General features: G+C 39.4%; 1 protein-coding gene across 1 annotated transcript in view; it reads left to right on the forward strand.

Annotated features, from left to right (window-relative positions):
- ZNF366 (zinc finger protein 366) overlaps positions 1 to 21318 on the forward strand; it is a 354936-nt gene that overhangs the window by 255946 nt on the left and 77672 nt on the right. The window contains exon 1 of the mRNA XM_055253779.2: positions 17394 to 17444. Coding sequence (XP_055109754.2) covers positions 17402 to 17444 — 43 coding nt within the window. The 5' untranslated portion in view covers positions 17394 to 17401. Of the gene's footprint in view, positions 17445 to 21318 lie in introns of the transcript that reaches the window.

Below are 21318 nucleotides of genomic sequence, written 5' to 3' on the forward strand. Positions count from 1 at the left end.
GGCAGAAATAAAGATGTTCTTTGAAACCAACGAGAACAAAGACACAACATACCAGAATCTCTGGGACACGTTCAAAGCAGTGTGTAGAGGGAAATTTATAGCACTAAATGCCCACAAGAGAAAGCAGGAAAGATCCAAAATTGACACCCTAACATCACAATTAAAAGAACTAGAAAAGCAAGAGCAAACACATTCAAAAGCTAGCAGAAGGCTAGAAATAACTAAAATCAGAGCAGAACTGAAGGAAATAGAGACACAAAAAAGCCTTCAAAAAATTAATGAATCCAGGAGCTGGTTTTTTGAAAAGATGAACAAAATTGATAGACCGCTAGCAAGACTAATAAAGAAGAAAAGAGAGAAGAATCAAATAGATGCAATAAAAAATGAAAAAGGGGATATCACCACCGATCCCACAGAAATACAATCTACCATCAGAGAATACTACAAACACCTCTATGCAAATAAACTAGAAAATCTAGAAGAAATGGATAAATTCCTTGACAAATACACCCTCCCAAGACTAAATCAGGAAGAAGTTGAATCTCTGAATAGACCAATAACAGGTTCTGAAATTGTGGCAATAATCAATAGCTTACCAACCAAAAAGAGTCCAGGACCTGATGGATTCACAGCTAAATTCTACCAGAAGTACAAGGAGGAACTGGTACCATTCCTTCTGAAACTACTCCAATCAACAGAAAAAGAGGGAATCCTCCCTAACACATTTTATGAGGCCAGCATCATCCTGATACCAAAGCCTGGCAGAGACATAACCAAAAAAGAGAATTTCAGACCAATATCCTTGATGAACATTGATGCAAAAATCCTCAATAAAATACTGGCAAACCGAATCCAGCAGCACGTCAAAAAGCTTATCCACCATAATCAAGTGGGCTTCATCCCTGGGATGCAAGGCTGGTTCAACATACACAAATCAATAAATGTAATCCAGCATATAAACAGAACCAAAGACAAAAACCACATGATTATCTCAATAGATGCAGAAAAGGCCTTTGACAAAATTCAACAACCCTTCATGCTAAAAACTCTCAATAAATTAGGTATTGATGGGACGTATCTCAAAATAATAAGAGCTATCTACGACAAATCCACAGCCAATATCATACTGAATGGGCAAAAACTGGAAGCATTCCCTCTGAAAACTGGCACAAGACAGGGATGCCCTCTCTCACTGCTCCTATTCAACATAGTGTTGGAAGTTCTGGCCAGAGCAATCAGGCAGGAGAAGGAAATAAAGGGTATTCAGTTAGGAAAAGAGGAAGTCAAATTGTCCCTGTTTGCAGATGACATGATTGTATATCTAGAAAACCCCATTGTCTCAGCCCAAAATCTCCTTAAGCTGATTAGCAACTTCAGCAAAGTCTCAGGATACAAAATCAATGTACAAAAATCACAAGCATTCTTGTACACCAATAACAGACAAACAGAGAGCCAAATCATGAGTGAACTCCCATTCACAATTGCTTCAAAGAGAATCAAATACCTAGGAATCCAACTTACAAGGGATGTGAAGGACCTCTTCAAGGAGAACTACAAACCACTACTCAATGAAATAAAAGAGGATACAAACAAATGGAAGAACATTCCATGCTCATGGATTGGAAGAATCAATATCGTGAAAATGGCCATACTGCCCAAGGTAATTTATAGATTCAATGCCATCCCCATCAAGCTACCAATGACTTTCTTCACAGAATTGGCAAAAACTACTTTAAAGTTCATATGGAACCAAAAAAGAGCCCACATCGCCAAGTCAATCCTAAGCCAAAAGAACAAAGCTGGAGGCATCACGCTACCTGACTTCAAACTATAATACAAGGCTACAGTAACCAAAACAGCATGGTACTGGTACCACAACAGAGACATAGATCAATGGAACAGAACAGAGCCCTCAGAAATGATGCCGCATAGCTACAACTATCTGATCTTTGACAAACCTGACAAAAACAAGAAATGGGGAAAGGATTCCCTATTTAATAAATGGTGCTGGGAAAACTGGCTAGCCATATGTAGAAAGCTGCAACTGGATCCCTTCCTTACACCTTATACAAAAATTAATTCAAGATGAATTAAAGACTTAAATGTTAGATCTAAAACCATTAAAATCCTACAAGAAAACCTAGGCAATACCATTCAGGACATAGGCGTGGGCAAGGACTTCATGTCTAAAACACCAAAAGCAATGGCAACAAAAGCCAAAATTGACAAATGGGATCTAATTAAACTAAAGAGCTTCTGCACAGCAAAAGAAACTACCATCAGAGTGAACAGGCAACCTACACAATGGGAGAAAATTTTTGCAACCTACTCATCTGACAAAGGGCTAATATCCAGAATCTACAATGAACTCAAACAAATTTACAAGAAAAAAACAAACAACCCCATCAAAAAGTGGGCAAAGGATATGAACAGATACTTCTCAAAAGAAGACATTTATGCAGCCAAAAAACACATGAAGAAATGCTCATCATCACTGGCCATCAGAGAAATGCAAATCAAAACCACAGTGAGATACCATTTCACACCAGTTAGAATGGCCATCATTAAAAAATCAGGAAACAACAGGTGCTGGAGAGGATGTGGAGAAATAGGAACACTTTTACACTGTTGGTGGGACTGTAAACTAGTTCAACCATTGTGGAAGTCAGTGTGGCGATTCCTCAGGGATCTAGAACTAGAAATACCATTTGACCCAGCCATCCCATTACTGGGTATATACCCAAAGGACTATAAATCATGCTGCTATAAAGACACATGCACACGTATGTTTATTGCGGCACTATTCACAATAGCAAAGACTTGGAACCAACCGAAATGTCGAACAACAATAGACTGGATTAAGAAAATGTGGCACATATACACCATGTAATACTATGCAGCCATAAAAAATGATGAGTTCGTGTCCTTTGTAGGGACATGGATGAAATTGGAAAACATCATTCTCAGTAAACTATCACAAGGACAAAAAATGAAACACCGCATGTTCTCACTCATAGGTGGGAATTGAACAATGAGAACTCATGGACACAGGAAGGGGAACATCACACACCGGGGACTGTTGTGGGGTGGGGGGAGGGGGGAGGGACAGCATTAGGAGATATACCTAATGCTAAATGACGAGTTAATGGGTGCAGGAAATCAACATGGCACATGGATACATATGTAACAAACCTGCACATTGTGGACATGTACCCTAAAACCTAAAGTATAATAAAAAAAAAAAATCTTATTATTCGATTATTCATTGTAATATATGTAAATACAAATGATTTTGGATTTTTATCATGTAAACTTGTTAAATTCACTGCTTAATTTGTAGATTTCTTAGGATTTACTATGCACAGAATTATGTTTTCTGCAAATGCATTTTTTATATATGTGTGTATTAGTTTGTTTTTATTGTTGAACATTATTTCATTTTATGAATATATCCCAATTTTTAAACCATTCACTTGTCAATTGACATTTGGGTTATTTTCAATTTTGAGGCATTACAAATAAAGCTCCTATGAACATTTTTAACAATTTTGTGTGCGGACATGTGCTTTAATTTCTCTTTGGTAAATATCAAGGAATAGAATGGCTGGATCAGAGAACAGTTGTACATTTACCTTTGTAAGAAAACACCAAAATATTTTTTGAAGCGGTCGTGCTATTTTACATTACCACTAGCAGAAAACGCAGTGTATTTCTTCACACTGTAAGTGAGAAGTAAGGAGGAAATACTGTAAGTAGCCTCAGCTCTCATGTTATTGCTTGCTGTCGTGGTCATTTTCTTTCTTTTAACCATCTTCTGGATGATCGTCTATGCTCCAGACACCTGCTCCCTCTCAGAGGCTTAAGCACACAAAACAGTTATTGCCTTATGGCCTCCATGCAAGTTTCTTTCTCCACCCGGCCCGGGACACTCTTCCTGTGTCTCCTCACAGGCCACCTCTATCTTGTTGATCAGCTCTCAGGTTGTGTATCGCTTCCTGTGAGGCCTTTTTTAATCACTCTATCTAGGTAGCTCCCACCCCCACCCCATTGTACTCTATTTTTTCTTTCCTTTGTAGCACTCATTACTATTTGGAATTTTATTATTATTTGTTTATTTACTTGGTTTTGACTATCTCTCTAGCTAAACAGTAAGTTCAATGAGAGCAGATTTATCTACCACATATTTATAAGGGCCTAGGTTAGAACAGAGTAGATGCTCAGTTAATATTTGCTCATCGAATAAATGAGCATCCCCCTCTTGGGGAACTTCAGAGTCCTTGCCCTACCTTGACCCCCTGCTCTACATGTGATTGCCAGGCTTTGTGCCACCTGACCTGCCACCCTGGGTGACTCATAATGCACATTCCCATGTTGAAGGCTCTGAAAGGCCCTACAGGAAAAAAAAAAATTCTATTTAACTCAGTATTTCTCAAAAGTATTTGATAATCAAATCCTTTCTTTGTGGCTTCTTTATTTGCTTCCTACACAGGAATATCCTGTAGAATCCTTATTTGGGAAATTCTAGTTAAAGCCAAAGCTAGATCTCAGCTCAGTTAAGCAGACTGAGTTGAATGCATGAATAATGATCAACATCCCTTCCTCCCCTTCCTCCTCTTTAGAAAGGGTGAGGTGAAGAATATGGTGAAGAACAGTGCTATGTCTTGCACATACTTCATCAATAAAAATACCTTTTTGTATTTGATGCAGTTCAGTTGTTTTATATTTTGATGTCTCCCTCAAAATGGATTTATCAAATCAGCTGATCAAAGTTTCTGGCCTTGATTTGAATGAAATTTTTCAATACAATTAAAAACAGGCCAAATAGGATTATAAAATAGGAATTGTGAAGTTTCCTATAATTCTTGTGTACTTTGACCTTCGTCAAACATTTTCCAGTCTATAAATGTTTAGTACATATAGGACTACTAAAGTTGATTGCTTCTCCTTTTGGGAGCATCTTTTCCTTTAAGTCTTTGAGCACAGTTACAGTAGCTGCCTTAAATTACCTGCCTGCTAAATTCATCTGTGTTATTTCCGGGTTGGTCTCCCTTGATTGCCTTTTTCTCTTGAATATGAGTCACATTTTTCTCTTTTTTTGTATGTATAGCAATTTTTTATTGTATCCTTGACATTGTGAGCAATACATTAAGGAGATTCTCTATTCTGCTATTAGGTTGGTGCAAACATAATTGCGGTTTTGCCATTACTTTAAATTACTTTTGCATCAACCTAATATGTTCATTCAAAGAATATTGACTTTTTTAAAGCAAGCAGAACCAAAGTCTTAAATATAAGTTCAGTGCTTAGCCTTAACTGGGTTGCTTGGAGTCTGCCCCACACATGATGATTCAAGAGTCAGCCAGAAATATGAGCGGTTTATCAGCAGAGGGGACTCTTCCTCTCTGACTCTGTTCTTTCTGGAATTTCTCCCCTCACTTTCTTTTTTTTTTTCTGGAGACTGAGTCTCACCCTGTCCCCCAGGCTGCCAGGCTGAAGTGCAGTGGTACCATCTCAGCTCACCACAACCTCTGCCTCCCAGATGCAAGTGATTCTCCCACCTCAGCCTCCCAAGTAGCTGGGAGTACAGTCATGCGCCACCATCCCCGGCTAATTTTTGTATTTTTAGTAGAGATGGGGTTTCACCATATTGGCCAGTCTGATCTCGAACTCCTGACCTCAAGTGATCTGCCCTCCCTGGCTTCCCAAAGTGCTGGGATTACAGGTATGAGCCACCGTACCCGAGAACCCCTCACTTTCTAGCTGGTATGATTGTCCTGATCTCTGTCTCCTAATTCTTTAAGCAATAAGATTATGGGTTTCTATGTCCTGCAGAGTGTGGACCAGGTCTGCCTTTAGGCTAAAAGCTGTAAAACAAAACGAAAGAAAAAATAGGAAACTCATCTAATGTCACTGGTCTCTTCTAGATTTCAAACCCTTTCTAGTACCTACCTGCTCTTACTTACTCTCCAATACTTTCAGGTGGTGGTTGTAAAATACTTTGTCCAGAGTTTCTCATTATTATTTGCAGTAGGACCTCCTCAGCCATTACTGGAAGTGGAAACTGTCCTCGTGGGAATGTCCAGTTCTGACCACAATTGAAAGACCTGAGTGGAGACATAATTTTAGGCTATCTTGCAAATCACACAACAACTTCTGAAATTTCGTGTATAAGTGTGACCCTATAATGGTTTTTGTGTCTTTTTTTTTTTTTTTTTGAACAGAGTCTTGCTCTGTTGCTCAGTCTGGAGTGCAGTGGTGTGATCTCGGCTCACTGCAAGCTCCGCCTCCCGGGTTCACGCCATTCTCCTGCCTCAGCCTCCCGAGTAGGTGGGACTACAGGCGCCCGCCACCACGCCCGGCTAATTTTTTTTTGTTGTTCTTGTATTTTTTAGTAGACACGGGGTTTCACCGTGTTAGCCAGGATGGTCTCAATCTCCTGACCTCATGATCCACCCACTTCTGCCTCCCAAAGTGCTGGGATTATAGGCGCCTGGCCTTTTGTGTCATTTTTTAAAGTGTCTTACATCTAAACAAGTTAATTCTCTCAGAGGCCATTTGCCAGTGCTCCTTGCCTACACACAGGAGAATGGTGACAGGATCTTCCCACAGGCTAGGGCTGGGCAAGCAGAGCCAGGCTTCCAGGGCAGAAGTCCTTCAGAACTATTTCCCTGGAGGCAAAAGCAGACCCAGAAACTGCCTCTTCTTTGTGTTGGCCTGGACTCTCTAGTGGCTGCTCAGCTTCCCTGAAAACCTGCCTCTCTAGGCATAGAGAGTTTCACTGCCTGGTCATTAGTTCACCCTAAGGCATCCAAACCCACTTTAAGTGGCAGGAATTCAAAAGAGCTCTCCTGCTCAAAGACATCTTGGATATTAGAGAAGGAAAAAAAAAAGAAATATATATAGAGAGACAGAAAGCTAACAGAGCCGGTCTTTGGGAATGCATTTTCTTCTTGGAAACCTGCATGCAACTTTACAACTGGTTCTTGCGTAAAATGTCATTAGACTGGAAATAACCCACTCAGTATGCCCTCTTGGCATCATTCCACCCACACTGAACAATGTAACACTTTTCCCTCCCAACCCTCTCCATCTGCTTCTGCTACCAGAATATTGCCCGGCCTCAGAAAGTACACAGAGGGATGGCCTCCCTTTCTGACGTGTTATCCCTAATCCTTCCACTCCCACCACAAAGGAAAGGCCAATCATAATTCACTCTTCAAACACTTGGCCACTCAGAGGAGTCTGAAGAAACTTGGGACTCTATTGGAAAAGAGGAAGAGAGAAGAAATTGTTGAGCAGATAGCCAACTATATCAACTTCACCTGAATATTTTTAGTAAACCTATTTGGATATTAATATGTTTTCAAATATTTGTTAATAATTGACAGCACGGATCATAATCCACTTGTTCTCAAACCTGACTTCGTATAGCAATCATTTAGGCAGTTTGAGAAAATGCTGATGCCTGGGTGCTTCCTCCAGAGATTCTGGTTTAATTGGTTTGGGACACAGCCTGGGCAATGGGATTTTAAAAAGCTCTCAGGTGATTCCAATATACAGAAAAATTTGAGAACCATTGTCATAGTCTGCTATGGTTTGAATGTGTCCCCCAAAATGCATGCGTTGGGAACTTAATCCTCAACGCAATAGTGCCAGGAGGCAGAGCCTCATGGACGGTGTTTAGGTCACGGGCGCTCCACCCTCATGAATGGATTAATGTTGATTATAAAAGGGCTTGAGACAGTAAGCTTGATCCTTTGTGCTCTCTCGTCCTCTCTTTACTCTTCTGCCATGGGATGACACAGGAAGAAGGTCCTCACTGGATGCCAGCCCTTTGATCTTTGACTTCCCTGCCTCCAGAACTGTGAGCCAATCAATTTCTGTTTATTATAAATTACCCAGTCTGTGGTATTCTGCAATAGAAGCACAGAATAGACTAAGACATAGTCCATCACTATTTCACACATTCCATCTAGAAAAGAGAGCCAGAAAGGTAGTTGCAGTTAAAAACTAATGTCAATAAAGCCAGATGGTTCATAAATGGTATTTTTTTATCTACTGTAATTGGTATGTGTACATACGAAGTTAAAACTCCATTTTAGTGTTTGAAATAATCATTTGAGTCTCCTCCCCGTGCCCCCCACAGGCTAATCAGTAGAAAACCCACCTCCCTGTCTAGGAATCCTCCTCATTCTGACCTTGAAGTTGTCCAAGAAAATCTTGGTGCTTACTGAGTACCAAGTGCCGGTCCTGATTCTTATCATGGATAAAGAAACGTGGGATGTGTTCACTCCTCCAGCAGGCCCTTCATCTTCTCCTGCCATTGCTTCTGTGCCTGCCACTTGATGCCATTTCGTTAAGACAGATGTACGTGTGCTGTCTGCTGCTACCAAGATCACTCTGCTGGAATCAGCCAGCAATAGTGTTTTGGCTATTATAAAAATAATAAAGCTACACTTCACTAGGTACCCACTGTGTGTTTTTATTCACTCTTGCAAGTCCTTAACTCAAAGGAAAAAAATCGTTTTGTTTTGTTAGCTGGTTAGATGAAACTTGAGCTAGAAAAGTTTCCTTTAAAACTTGCTACTGACTTCTTCACCTGCCTGTAATCTAAGTATCCCCTCTTACTTATACAAAGATAAGGTGAGCAGGCACTTAATACTGGAAGTTTAAATGACATTTATGACTTAAAAAATAACTTTACTTTTTGTTGCAGTACCTCTTTTTATGCAGAAATGGCCCATAGAGACTTAAACATTTTATAGAGATGGAGGTAAAGAAGGCTTTTGGAATGAGAGAGATAAGATCTCTCCTGTTTTGAAGTCGAATATGGTTTTGACTGAAGTATACCAGCAGGACAAGGCCTTGAGGGCCCTGTCAGGATAACTCACAGCAAGGGAAGGTGGGGAAGGGGCTGTGGCCCCTGACCAGGGCTCACTAGCAGTCTTGGATATTCCTGTTTGGAGAGCTGGTTCAGCTCATCATGTGTCTGAGACTAGAACACATCCACAACTCCCCAGGAATAAGGGGACGAGGTGAGTGTGAGCCAAAATGCTTATCTTGGGAACTCCAACAGGGGTCCTCACCCAGTCCATTAACAACTGCATTCAGGAACGCAGCAGTGAGAGGGGGCAGCTGCAGTCCCAAACACACATGCCGGGACCCTGTCTAGATGGGCAGCCACTAGCCACACATGGCTTTTGAGCCCCTAAAATGTGGCTATTCTGACACACATGTCCTCTAAGTGTAAAATGCACATTAGATTTTGAGGACTTACTGTAAAACAGGATTATAAAATTTCTCAATTTTTATGTTGATTACCTGTCAAAATAGTGTTTTGCATATATTGGGTTAAATATGGTATATTATTAGACTTAATTTCATCTTAATGGAGTTATTAAAAATAATTAAAAATCACATATGTGGTGCATATTTGTGGCTTGCATTGCATTCCTGTTGGACAGTGCTGGTCTAGAAGATCCCATTGCCACTGCTGGAGCCATTTGGAAACAGGTAGTGTCATTAGTCTTAGTTTCAAGGAATAACAACTCCAACTCAAAGTGGTATTAATAATGAAGAAATGCATTATCTCAGAGCAGTTTGAGGCTGGAGAGCACCAGTGTTTTGAACACCACGGCTTGCTGGCATCATTAGACCCAGTGCTTCTCACTTTCCCACTTTGCTGTCATCTGGCTCATGCGAGGTCAATGTGTATCTGTGGAAGTCCCAAGTGTCCATCTAATGTCCAGAGAAAACTGGGGCGGGGGGGGGTGTTGCCTTTTCTTATCTCTCTTATTAAAAGTGGAGGCCGGGCGCGGTGGCTCACGCTTGTAATCCCAGCACTTTGGGAGGCCAAGGCGGGCGGATCATGAGGTCAGGAGATCGAGACCACAGTGAAACCCCGTCTCTACTAAAAATACAAAAAAATTAGCTGGGCGTGGTGGCGGGCGCCTGTAGTCCCAGCTACTCGGAGAGGCTGAGGCAGGAGAATGGCGTGAACCCGGGAGGGGGAGCTTGCAGTGAGCCGAGATTGCGCCACTGCACTCCAGCCTGGGCGACAGAGCGAGACTCCGTCTCAAAAAAAAAAAAAGTGGAGACATCTTTCTAGATGTCTAATTAGCCATAATTGAGTCACATAGTTTTGCTGAACCACTCACTGGCAAAGTCGTTGAATCCTGAATGGCTTGGAGTAATCTAGAGTGAGAAGTCTGTTGGGGAGGAAAGAACTAAGGAGAAACGAACATTTTGGACCAAATAACCCCTGATGTTCTTGGACAATTTAGTGAAAGATCACAGGTCTCACAAGGACTACTACATATTCTGCTACTGAGACAGGGCTTATTTAGTTTGAAACACAAAAGAGATGTTATTGTGTTTGTACTCACAGGCTATTATAGCTTAACAAACAAATAACTTTATATAAATAGACAAACAAGCAAGTAAAATCCCATAGTTCAATGTGGCAGAATGGAAAGAGCACTGTATCCAAATACGGCAATCTAGAGACTTGGCTTTACTAACACCTTGACTACTAATTTGTTCCGGCACCTGTAAAGCCCAGCTAACCTTTCTGTGCTTCTGCTGGTTAACCTCTAACATGAATGTCCGAAGATTATGAGTCCATATGGCAAAATCATCACATAAATTCTTCATTTATTCTCTAATACAAACATATAATGCATGGTGATAGAAATGGAATATAACACATTTTAAAAATACATGTCTTAGAGAAAAAGGGAACATCTCTTTTAAAAATAAAAAAATAGCGAGTGTTTGGAAAGTTGAAGTTATGGGGCACATAGGGAGTAGGTGCTGTCAAAGTTCCTTTGGAAATGAGGGTCAAGAGAACTCTATTCACCATGGGAGACCAAGTTCCTTGAATTAAGCAGGAGGCTGAACAGCACCTCCATCCAGGGAACTGGGACTGAAGTTTTTCTGCTTTACCACATAGCTATGGCTAGAAACATTCTACTTGTGTAGAGAGGAGCCCACGTAATAAAGAGAACCAGGCTAGCACAGGGCACAGGTGTAATGTGTTACCTGCTTGAGCTGAATGATTGGAACTTTCATGTAAGACTATCCTGGAGGTGTGAGGTCCGGAAGGCCAGGCTGAGGCAACCATGGGAAGGAACAGGCATTCAGGAAAGTTTCTTGCAGGATGAAATCTCAAAAGAAATCTACAAAGCACACAAAAAAATTTATTGCAACACGAACCCATTACGAGATTCAACGAGTGAGAATTCATACCCAAAGAAATTGGAATGACATATAAATTTCAAATAACTTTAAACTTAACATGCTTAGAATTCTTAAAGAGATTAAGGATGTATTAATAGCATTCTTTTGATATTATATGGGAGGTTATATGGCAAGAACAAGAAGATATAAAATAAGCTTGTTGAAAATTAAATTTTATTCCTTGAATTAGGAAAAAACACACTCAAAAAATAAACCTTAATACTTAGCATAAACAAGAGACTGGGCAGACTTGAAGGCAGAATAAAAGAATTGGAAGATTGCGCTGAGAGGGGTCATACAGAACTTAGCCTAGACCTAGCCTAGAAAGAGGAGACAGAATAAAAGAGTTCAGGTAAAAGAAAAATAGACAGAGAAACACGGACCACACATACAATGGGAGTTCCGGAAGGAATGAATAATAAAAAATTGGGCAGAAAAACTACTCAAAATATAATAACAGAAAAAAATTTAATTGAAAAAATATCAAAATCCTCAGACTGAAAAATCATCCTGAATGCTTAGGAGGACAAAAATAAATAAAAATAAAATTCACATTAGATAGAGTGGTCTAAAATTAAAACGGATGTTAAACAACTAAAAAGGTTGTCTTGATTTTACAAAATTATTTTGAGTCTCAAATGAACAATGGGTGGGAAGGTGCCCTGTGGAGAAGAGCAGGTAATGCTATGATGTGCTGGGGTTAGAGGTGATAATCAGTCATATCTCCCCACAACTCTGAGTTTGGAACCAGTTGAGAAATAGCCACAAAAGATAGAGAATGAAGATACAAATATCAGCTTTATTATGGATAAGTCTAGATTGGAGAATACTATCCACCTTCAACCAAGATGATTCTGATACATAATAATACTCGGGGGCCGGCCGCAGCAGCTCACACCTGTAATCTCAGCACTTTGGGAGGCCGAGGTGGGAAGATCACTTGAGGTTGGGAGTTTGAGACGAGCCTGGCCAATATGGCGAAACCCTGTCTCTGTTAAAAATACAAAAATTAGCCAGGCGTGGTGGCACGCACCCACTTGGGAGGCTGATGCAGGAGAATTGCTTGAACCCAGAAGGCAGAGGAGGCTGCAGTGAGCCAAGATCGCACCACTGCACTCCAGCCTAGACAACAGCATGAGACCCTGTCTCAAAAAACAAACAAACAAAAAAAAAGAGGAATCGCTTGCTACATTCCTTTTCTTTCTTTTTCTTTTTTGAGACAGGGCCTTGCTCTGTCGCCCAGGCTGGAGTGCAGTGGTGTGATCTCTGCTCACTGCAACCTCTGCTTCCCAGGCTCGAACAATTCTCCTGCCTCGGCCTCCCCAGTAGCTGGGATTACACCTGCCACCATACCTCGCTAATTTTTTATTTATTTTGCAGAGAAGGGGTCTCACTATGTTGCCCAGGCTGGTCTCAAACTCCTGGACTCAAGCAATCCTTCTGTGTTGGCCTCTCAAAGTGCTGGGATTACAAGTATAAACCACCATGCATGTCCACTGTACTCATTTTCTATTGCTGTGTAATAAATATTTTAAATTTACCAGCTCAAAACAACACGGATTTATGATGTCACCATTCCTGCAAGTCAGGAATCTAGACATTGCTTAACTGGATCCTCTGCTTGGGGCCTCACAAGATTGTCTGCAAAGAATTGACCAGGTCTCCTTCCTTCCTGGAGCTCAGAGTCCTCTTCTAAGCCTAGGGGGATGTTGAGCAAGAGTTAGTTCCTTGTGGTTACAGGACTGAGGCTGGAAGTTTCCTAGAGACTTCCCACAATTCCCTGCTTTGTGACTCTCAACATATGCAGTTGACATGATGGCAACTTGCTTCTCCAAGGCCAGCAGGAAAGTCTTGCTTCTTCAGTCTGCTAAAACTTCTATCACAACATAATTATGGGGTGATAGCCCAACATCTTTGTTGTATAATCTAAGCAAGGGAGTGATAGCCTATCACTTTTGCCATATTCTTTTGGGTAGAAGCAAGTCACAGGTTCATCCACACATAGAGGGAGTGGATTACACAGGGCTTGAACAGCAGGGAGCAAGAATTATCAGCAGTCACCCTAAGGTCTGTCCACCATGCTCACTGTCATAATCTGTAAAATGGGAATATTTCACAAATGGGAATATTTGTTATGAGCATCAAATAGAATAATAATATGAGAAAGGGCTTGACAAAAAGAAAATGCTCAGTAATGTGAAATACCCTTTTCTGGCCCAAGAAGAGGGTCAGTGATGATCAGACCACAGGGTAGTAACTTAAATTTTTAGCCAATGCCTCAGTGCTGATGCAGATTGTCTAAGGGTTGTATTTTAAAAACACAGAGAGGATATGTCATCTGCCCAAGGTCCTATAATGATAAAGCACAGACAACCTGGAGTCTTTGTCTGACTTCACAGTCAGCACATCACAGTGCCCACCCACCCCTGTCCAAGGACCTGAGGCCTCTCAGTTCCCCTGTAGCCCTATAATTCATTTCACTCTGGAGGCCCACCCAAGGGCTCTGCTTTTTAAACTAAGTCTAGAGTCTCCAGATTTCTTTATGTACTCCTTCCTCAAATTTGAGCATACATCCCCAAAATGTGTATCGGTGTTTGATTGTTTATAAATTATACATATAAGCTATCATATTAGTTTATTATAAAACATACCCAAAAGGACTTTTCAAAGGATAGAAAACATGTAATAAACCATACGTTAAAGTTTTCTGCCAATTGCAATGGCTCTTCTTCATGAGCTGGTATTAGTTGGGGTTTCCACTAATGATTGATGGTTTAAATCTATACTTCAAATAAACTTCTTGGTGGAGTTCAATACCCTTTGGCCTCCGTGTAGGCTTCTTTGTGGATCTGATTCAATTATCATTATTTTTACTTTGTAATATGATTGAAGGAGTAGGAAAAATGTCTGCTCTGCCATTTTCTTATTCTTCGCAGAATTATTAATTGCATTATTATTAATTGCACTGTTATTTGATTTAACTTATTATTTGATTTAACTTGTAATTCTATTTAGTTTGTAATTTAGAGGGCAGGAGTTTTTTAAAAAATTGTTAGTTGGCAACATAAAAACTGTATTGTGTCACAATACACTAAACGCCAGTGAAGGAATGATAGTATAACAGTCAACCTCTTCACGGTGTGATTCCCACTTTTCCTTCAGGATAACTCAAGTTCTGTTTGTGACCCATGACTGGCTTATATAGGGACCAAGTGAGATTACCAGTGCCATTATGTATACTAAATTGTTGATCAGTCTAGATTGCCTATGGGGAAGGATGAATATAAATAACTTTGGAAGTTCTGCAAACCTGTATTTAGAGACCAGTGAATAGGATTTTTCAGTTGTGAATCCAAGTTAATCAATATTGGAGATTCTGGCATCAATATGAATAGTCATTTTAAAAAGGTATTTATCACACCTTTGCCACCTCTAATGCATAACATTTCCATATGTCACAAGATATCTTGCCAAGTGAGATAAATGAAGCTTAAGAGAATTCAGTTTTATCTCAGCAGAGGGCGTCCCTTCCTTCAACAAGAGGCTGTCTTAAGACCTGGAACCTAAGCAAAGAGGTCATGAGAATAATCTCCAAGTCTAAAAGGACTAAATGAAGTTCATCCAATATCCAACCTAATGTCCTAATTTCCTGTGTGAGCTGAAGTCCAGAGAACTGCTCAGAATTCCACGGTTAGCTGATGACTACAGCAGGACTAGAATTCAGGCCTCCTATCCTCAGCTCAGGGCATTCTCCAATATTCCCCACAGCCCTTTAATGCAGATTTATTAGGAAATATTTATTAGGAATATTAAGGCTAGCTCATTTACATTTAATGGAATCACTGATAAAATTGGGTTTTAATCTAGCATCTTATTTCATGATTGATATGTTCTACCTCTTCTATGATTCTTTTTCTCATCTCTTGACTTCTTTGGGATCAATTAAGATATTTTAATCATTAATCTTCCCCTTTACTATTTTGGAAGATTTACAATAACTATTCTTTTAGTGGCTGGCCTCAAAATTATTATCATTTTCTATTTATTATTTTATTTTTAACCTTTCATTGTTAACTTATCCAAATATAATATAAATGTTAATCTCTATCATTGGCCTATACAATTCAGAAGGCTTAGAACACTTCAATCCCATCTATCTACATCCCAATTAATTGGCGCTTGTCACAATTTAAAATTCTATGTAATTTTAAAATTCTATAATATATTTTTATTGTTTTTAGGTCTTCACTTCTTCCTGAATCTCAGATTTTCCATCTGGATCATTTTACTTGTCCCTTAAATTATCCTTTAAAATTTTCCAAACTCTCAGTATTTTTTAAAAAAATATTTATCTTTACCATATATAATATAAATGGATATATAATATAACAATATATTAATAAATATAATATCTCCTGGGAATAGAAATCTCAGTGAGCAATTATTTTCTGTGAACATGTTGACAATACTGTTTTACTGTCTTCTGACTTCAGTTATTAACTTTTAAAAGTCAGCTGTCAATTTCATTTTATTTAGTTCTTTAAAGATAATATGTCCTTTTCTCTATGGCTGCTTTTAGTGTATGGTGTGCTTACAGTTCAGTTTCTATGGTTTTCTATGGTTTCACTATAATGTTTCTGGCAGTGCTGTTCTTTAAATTTATATTGTGTAAGCTCTATTAGGCTTCTTGAATCGATCGATGTCTTTTATTAGTCCTTAATATTCTTGGCTGTCATATCTTAAAACATTGCCTTTAGTTTATCCTGTCTGTTTTCTCCTTCAAACACAGCAGAGTTATTTTATAGTTTGTGACTAATAATTCCAACAGACATTATCTCCAGTGATTATGGGTCTATTTGTGTTGTCTGTTGTTTCTGCTGGTGTTGTTCAATGAACTCTGTTTCCATGTATGACTGGCTGTTTTTGACAATGTGTTGGACATTGTGTTTTAAAGATTATTTGTACTAATTTTCATAATAATTTGAGGCCTAGCATAACATCATCTTCTTCCAAAGAGGATTTTCCTCTGCCTCTGCCAGACACTTGAGGTGCTCCCAGTCTAGGTCTATCTTAAACCAAGTTCAAAGCTGGCAGTTTCCTGGACCACCCAAATGACATAAAGCCAAATCAAAATTCTTTGCAGGGATTAGCTTACCCATGATTTACCTTACCTGGATCCTTTGGGATCCCAATTTAAAATGGTCATGATTTATTAAAATCCTGACTTCTGGTGGATTACAGGTCTTGCCTTTTGCCTCCTGGCCCCAGGAATTTGCCGAAAATAAGTTTCTTTAGGCTTAGCAAATGTTCTTAGGGCAAAATCAGATTCAGATGTTGGTTTTACTCTCTAGGTTCTCCTCTTCTTGATTTTGTTTTTGTAATTCCTCAATATATTGTTAATATTTTGATTCTTTTAAGAGTTTTTTTTATATTTCATTCAGTTCTTTATGTTTCCTTAGTGGGAGGATTGGTCCAAATTTTCTAATCATCAATTATTGTGAGTAGAAGTTTCAGTTTATGTATTTATCAGAAGAAAGAATATCTTTCATAGCTTTCTATTTCTACTTTATGTTTATGAAATTGTTAGTCACTATAAAGCACTTTACATATACCAAGAACAGATATATATATATGTGTGTGTGTGTAACATATCCTACAGAATCAAAATTGTTATGTAGCATTTATCAAGTCCCTTTAAAGACCCAATTCTATATGATATGAAATTGTTTATAAGACAATTTTAAGTCGTGACTACTTCAGGTGTTTGATATTCAGTATGATAAATGTGTGCTTTACCAACTCATAAAAATATAATGGAAGATTCAGTGATCTATATATAATATACATACATAATATCATATCCCACCAAGGGTGCTTATTCATCCCACTGAATGAAAGTGTCTTCCCCTTCCCTGGCCTCTTTCAGGTCTTTTCTCTATCCTCATCTTCTCAATGAAGCCTTTCCTATATATCCTATTTAAAATTGCAAACTCCCCCACTCCATTCCTGCATTTCTTAATCTCATCTTGTTTTTTGCTTTTCTCCATCATACATACTTATATACTAAACATTATATATCCTGGCTGTATCTATCACTGCCTCTCCAATCTTGGTAAATCTACTTAACGTCTCAATTCCTCATTTTCCCTAGATATAAAACAGCATGAAGAAAAGCATCCCACTCTTCTTCATCTGGATGCCTCACAGTGAGTATGGTGATAGATCACAAAGGGGGTTAAATTTTGGTAAGATTGCTGCCATTATTGTTGCATAATAACATTTTTTATATTAATGTGCTGGATTGTAAGAAATGATCACAAATTCCTCCTATCTATATATGCACACATACAGTCCAATATTCATTCTCTTAAATCTGGATAGCCTATGACCTGCTTTGTGGTGGAAATGACACTGTATGTTTTAATTGCAGGCTTCAAGAGCCTATGTAGCATCCACTCCTACCCTCCTAGAACCCTGAGACATTTATGTGAAAAAGTCTGGGATAGTCTCCTTGAGAATGAGAGACCACATGAGAAGAGAGGCCCAGCCAACTTCTTGGATCAATTGCCAGTGAGTGAGAATGTCTTTGACCATATAATTCCAGTCAAGCCACTGGAAGAGTGCAACCACATATGTAACAATAAACAAGACCAGCAGAAGAGCTGCCCATCAATCCCAGCCCCGACTGCTAACCCATAGAACCATGAGAAAATAAATAGAAAACTGAGACAAAAACTATTTGTTAAAGAGCAAAATTGACTAAGTCTTGGAAAATATTTGAATAGTTATTTGTTCAAGAAGCAAAAGAATAGAAGTTATACTCCCTTTTATAATAATAAACCCCTACCTACCCAACTTTTCTGCAGATAATAATTTAAAACTTTAGAAAAATAGAAAAATATCTGAGGGCAAATAAAAGCAGGCAGATATTACAGAAGAGTCTATACTCAAAGAAGGAAATACCTTGAGTTAAGTTTTATGTTTTTCTTTTTTATAGCTTTTATCCTGAGAGCAGGCTACAGCTGGTGTGACATGGGGGTCACTGAAACGCAGATAGAAACCCACAGTCTTCCTGGCTTGCAGAACCAAATGTCAGAGTTCAAGGCAGCCACAGCTTCTTGAAAATTAGAGGGAAATTACATGAAGGAGATAATCAGAGAGAGAGAGAGAGAGGGAGAAAGAGAGGATACCCAAATGCTGCCTAGAAATTTCTGGTTGAACCCTATGTCTCACATTTGTGGGACAGAGCTCAGGCCTCTCAGCTGAGGCTAAGAAAACAACTTGGATTTGAGCTGCTGCCTACTTCAGGGCATACAGAATTTGCAGTTTGAATTCAGCCAAGATAACTGCCTGCCTAGAAAAAGCTGCACAATATTCTTTAAAACAGCATAGCAGAACACAGAGTCTCTTCAATATATCATTCCAAAATTGCTCAACATTTGAAGAAAAAAAAGACCCATTCTCAAGAGAAAAAAAACAATTTGAAGATAATACAGGTGATAGAATCGGCAGACTAGATTTTAAAGTGGTTATTGTAACTATACTTAAGGACATAAAGAAAAACATACTCCTAATAAATGAAAAGATAAGAAAGCTCAATAAAGAACTAAAAACTATTTTTTTTCTTAAAAGAACCAAATAAAAATTCTAGAATTAAAAATTACAATATCTAAAATAAAAAATTTCCTGATTGGCCTTAACAGGAAAATAGAAATAACAGAAAAGTTAGTAAGCTTTAAAATCAATCAATAGAAGTTATTCAATATGCAGAACAGAGAGAAGAGACATTGAAAAACAATGAGCAGGTCCTCTAGGAACAGTGGACAATATCAATAGGTCTAATACATATGTAACTGGAGTCAGAGAAGGAGAAGAGAAAAACATAGGTCAGAAAAAATATTTGCAATAAAAGTATAGGTGAAAATTATTCAAATTTAGAGAAAGGCATAAAGTTACAAATTTAGGAAGGAGAGCAATGCCCAAGGAGAATAAGATTAAACACACACCTATACATGCCCCCCCACACACACAGGAACATCAGAGTCAAACTGCTAAAAACCAGAGAACACAAAGGATCTTACTGTAGACTCATTCTACACCAAATAAAATACTACATTCAGAGTTTCATGAACTGTTTTTATTCAGGAAATTTTCAGTGTAGGATAAATTGCTACTTTTCACTGGAGACACAAATCCTGGGTGTGAGGAGCTCATCCACACAGTCAGGGCCCAAGGAGGTGGGTGGTTGAGGAGGAGACTACCAGCCTTTCACTTCCATTTCAGCTGGGGAAGAGCTTCTGGAGGAGACAGGATGCTGTGAGCTCTCTGGAAGACAGAAATATTTTGACATAAATAACTCTAAAATCAGGGAAAGAGAAGTGAGATCCTCATGGTAAACTTGAGAATGACCCAACCAGAGAATCTAGTGCCTTGGAGCCAAGGGAGTTTTTGAAATGGAATTAGCAGAAAGAAATTTGGGGGGAATGGGGAAGGCCCAGAAGATTTTGATCCTTACAGCATGTATTTCCTCACATGCTTTCCCTCCTTTCTCCCACAATTTAGCATAACCCTATTCAGGGTGGATCACTTTGAAACATAAGGAGGTAGATTATTTCCCTTCCTTTTCACCAATAGATCAGAGATGTCTGGAGGTAGCTGCCTTGGGGAATGTGTGGCCTTGTTTTGACAAATGTGGACCTCTTAGTTCATGGAGGATGATGTTAATAATTGAAAACAAATAAATAACAAAACCTCGAATGTAAACCCAAAGTTTGCTGCTTGTTGTAATTATGTTTTTCATACTAGACTGGAAATAAGGCTATTGTGTTTTTGTTTGTAGTGTAAGCCTCTTTTTCTCTTTTTATCCCCCCTCCCTTATTTCCTCATCCCTCCATCCCACACCATCTTGTTTTAGGGGCAATATTCCCAAGGGAAGGTGGCAGTCCAAAAAATAGCCGGAGGCTGGTTGCCTGAGGTTGAGGCAAGGGCCTGGTGTGATTCCAGGCTGAGCACCAGTGGGGAATAGTGCAACCCAGCAGCATTATGGCCGGTCTTTCAGCCCGTCTGCAGCTCTTCCTGGAACACAGGCCTTTTCCTGTGTTTGAACTCACCGCCAATGGCTGTCCTACCAAAGGTAAACAGTAGCAGTCTAAGCAAACTACTCTGTTTCCAAAAGAAAGCTTTTAACTTTTCTTCTGGAGGAGGCAGGAGGGGGTTGTCTGAGGACTGGGTGGAGGAGAGAGAGGAGGTTAGACCAGAGAAAACACAAGTGACCCTGGAGCCTTGCCCTGCTGTGTTTCTTTCTTTTCTTTTCTTTTTTTTTTTTTTTTTTCACTGCTCTCATTATTTTTGGCTGGCTCCTTTGTGCGTGCTGCCTCTATTCACTGACAGCTGCTTTGAACATCAGTCATATCAGGTCATGTGCCAAGCTGTGCGCCTCTGGTCACATCGCTCTGAGGCCTCCGGTTTTTTAGCTTCAAAGCATCTCACAAGCAGTGACCCGCCTCCTTCGGGGAGGGTGTTAAAAAAAAGGGGAAGCTTGGCACAGAGTCATGAAACCTCTGGTGTTGAGGCTGGAAGCTTCGATCTCATTTTGCAGAGGAAGAAATTAGGACCGAAGAAGTGCGGCAGAGGCCTACTTCCAGGGCCTTGTGGTCAGGACCGGGGATAGAAGCCAGATCTATTCTTGTCTAGTCTGAAGGTGTTCTTCCCACTCTTTGGATTTCACACCATATTTCTTAAGAAGTCTTAGCCTACCTCAAATGTGCCTCACTGATGATGACATTTTGAGAGTGAGATGGGTGAAGGGGTGGGGCAAGGAGAATGCCCCATGGACGGACCCATCCTCCTCTTCCAAGTGGAGACTCTTCTCTTTGGTCTCATTTACTCACGTATTCATTCATTCAAAGTTGCTTGTTGAACAAATTTCACATGCCAAGTGGCTTCCAGACACCGGAATACAGCAGTGACCCAGCAAAGTCTGATTACCATGAAACTTACATTCTGTTGTTTGAATTTGTTTCCAAGGAGGATTATTTTTTGGTGAAAGAGTTCTGTTTTTTTTTTCTCCTTTAAAGAAAA

The sequence above is a fragment of the Symphalangus syndactylus genome, chromosome 18 (genome assembly GCF_028878055.3).
Source record: "Symphalangus syndactylus isolate Jambi chromosome 18, NHGRI_mSymSyn1-v2.1_pri, whole genome shotgun sequence".
NCBI classification, from domain to species: Eukaryota; Metazoa; Chordata; class Mammalia; order Primates; family Hylobatidae; genus Symphalangus; species Symphalangus syndactylus.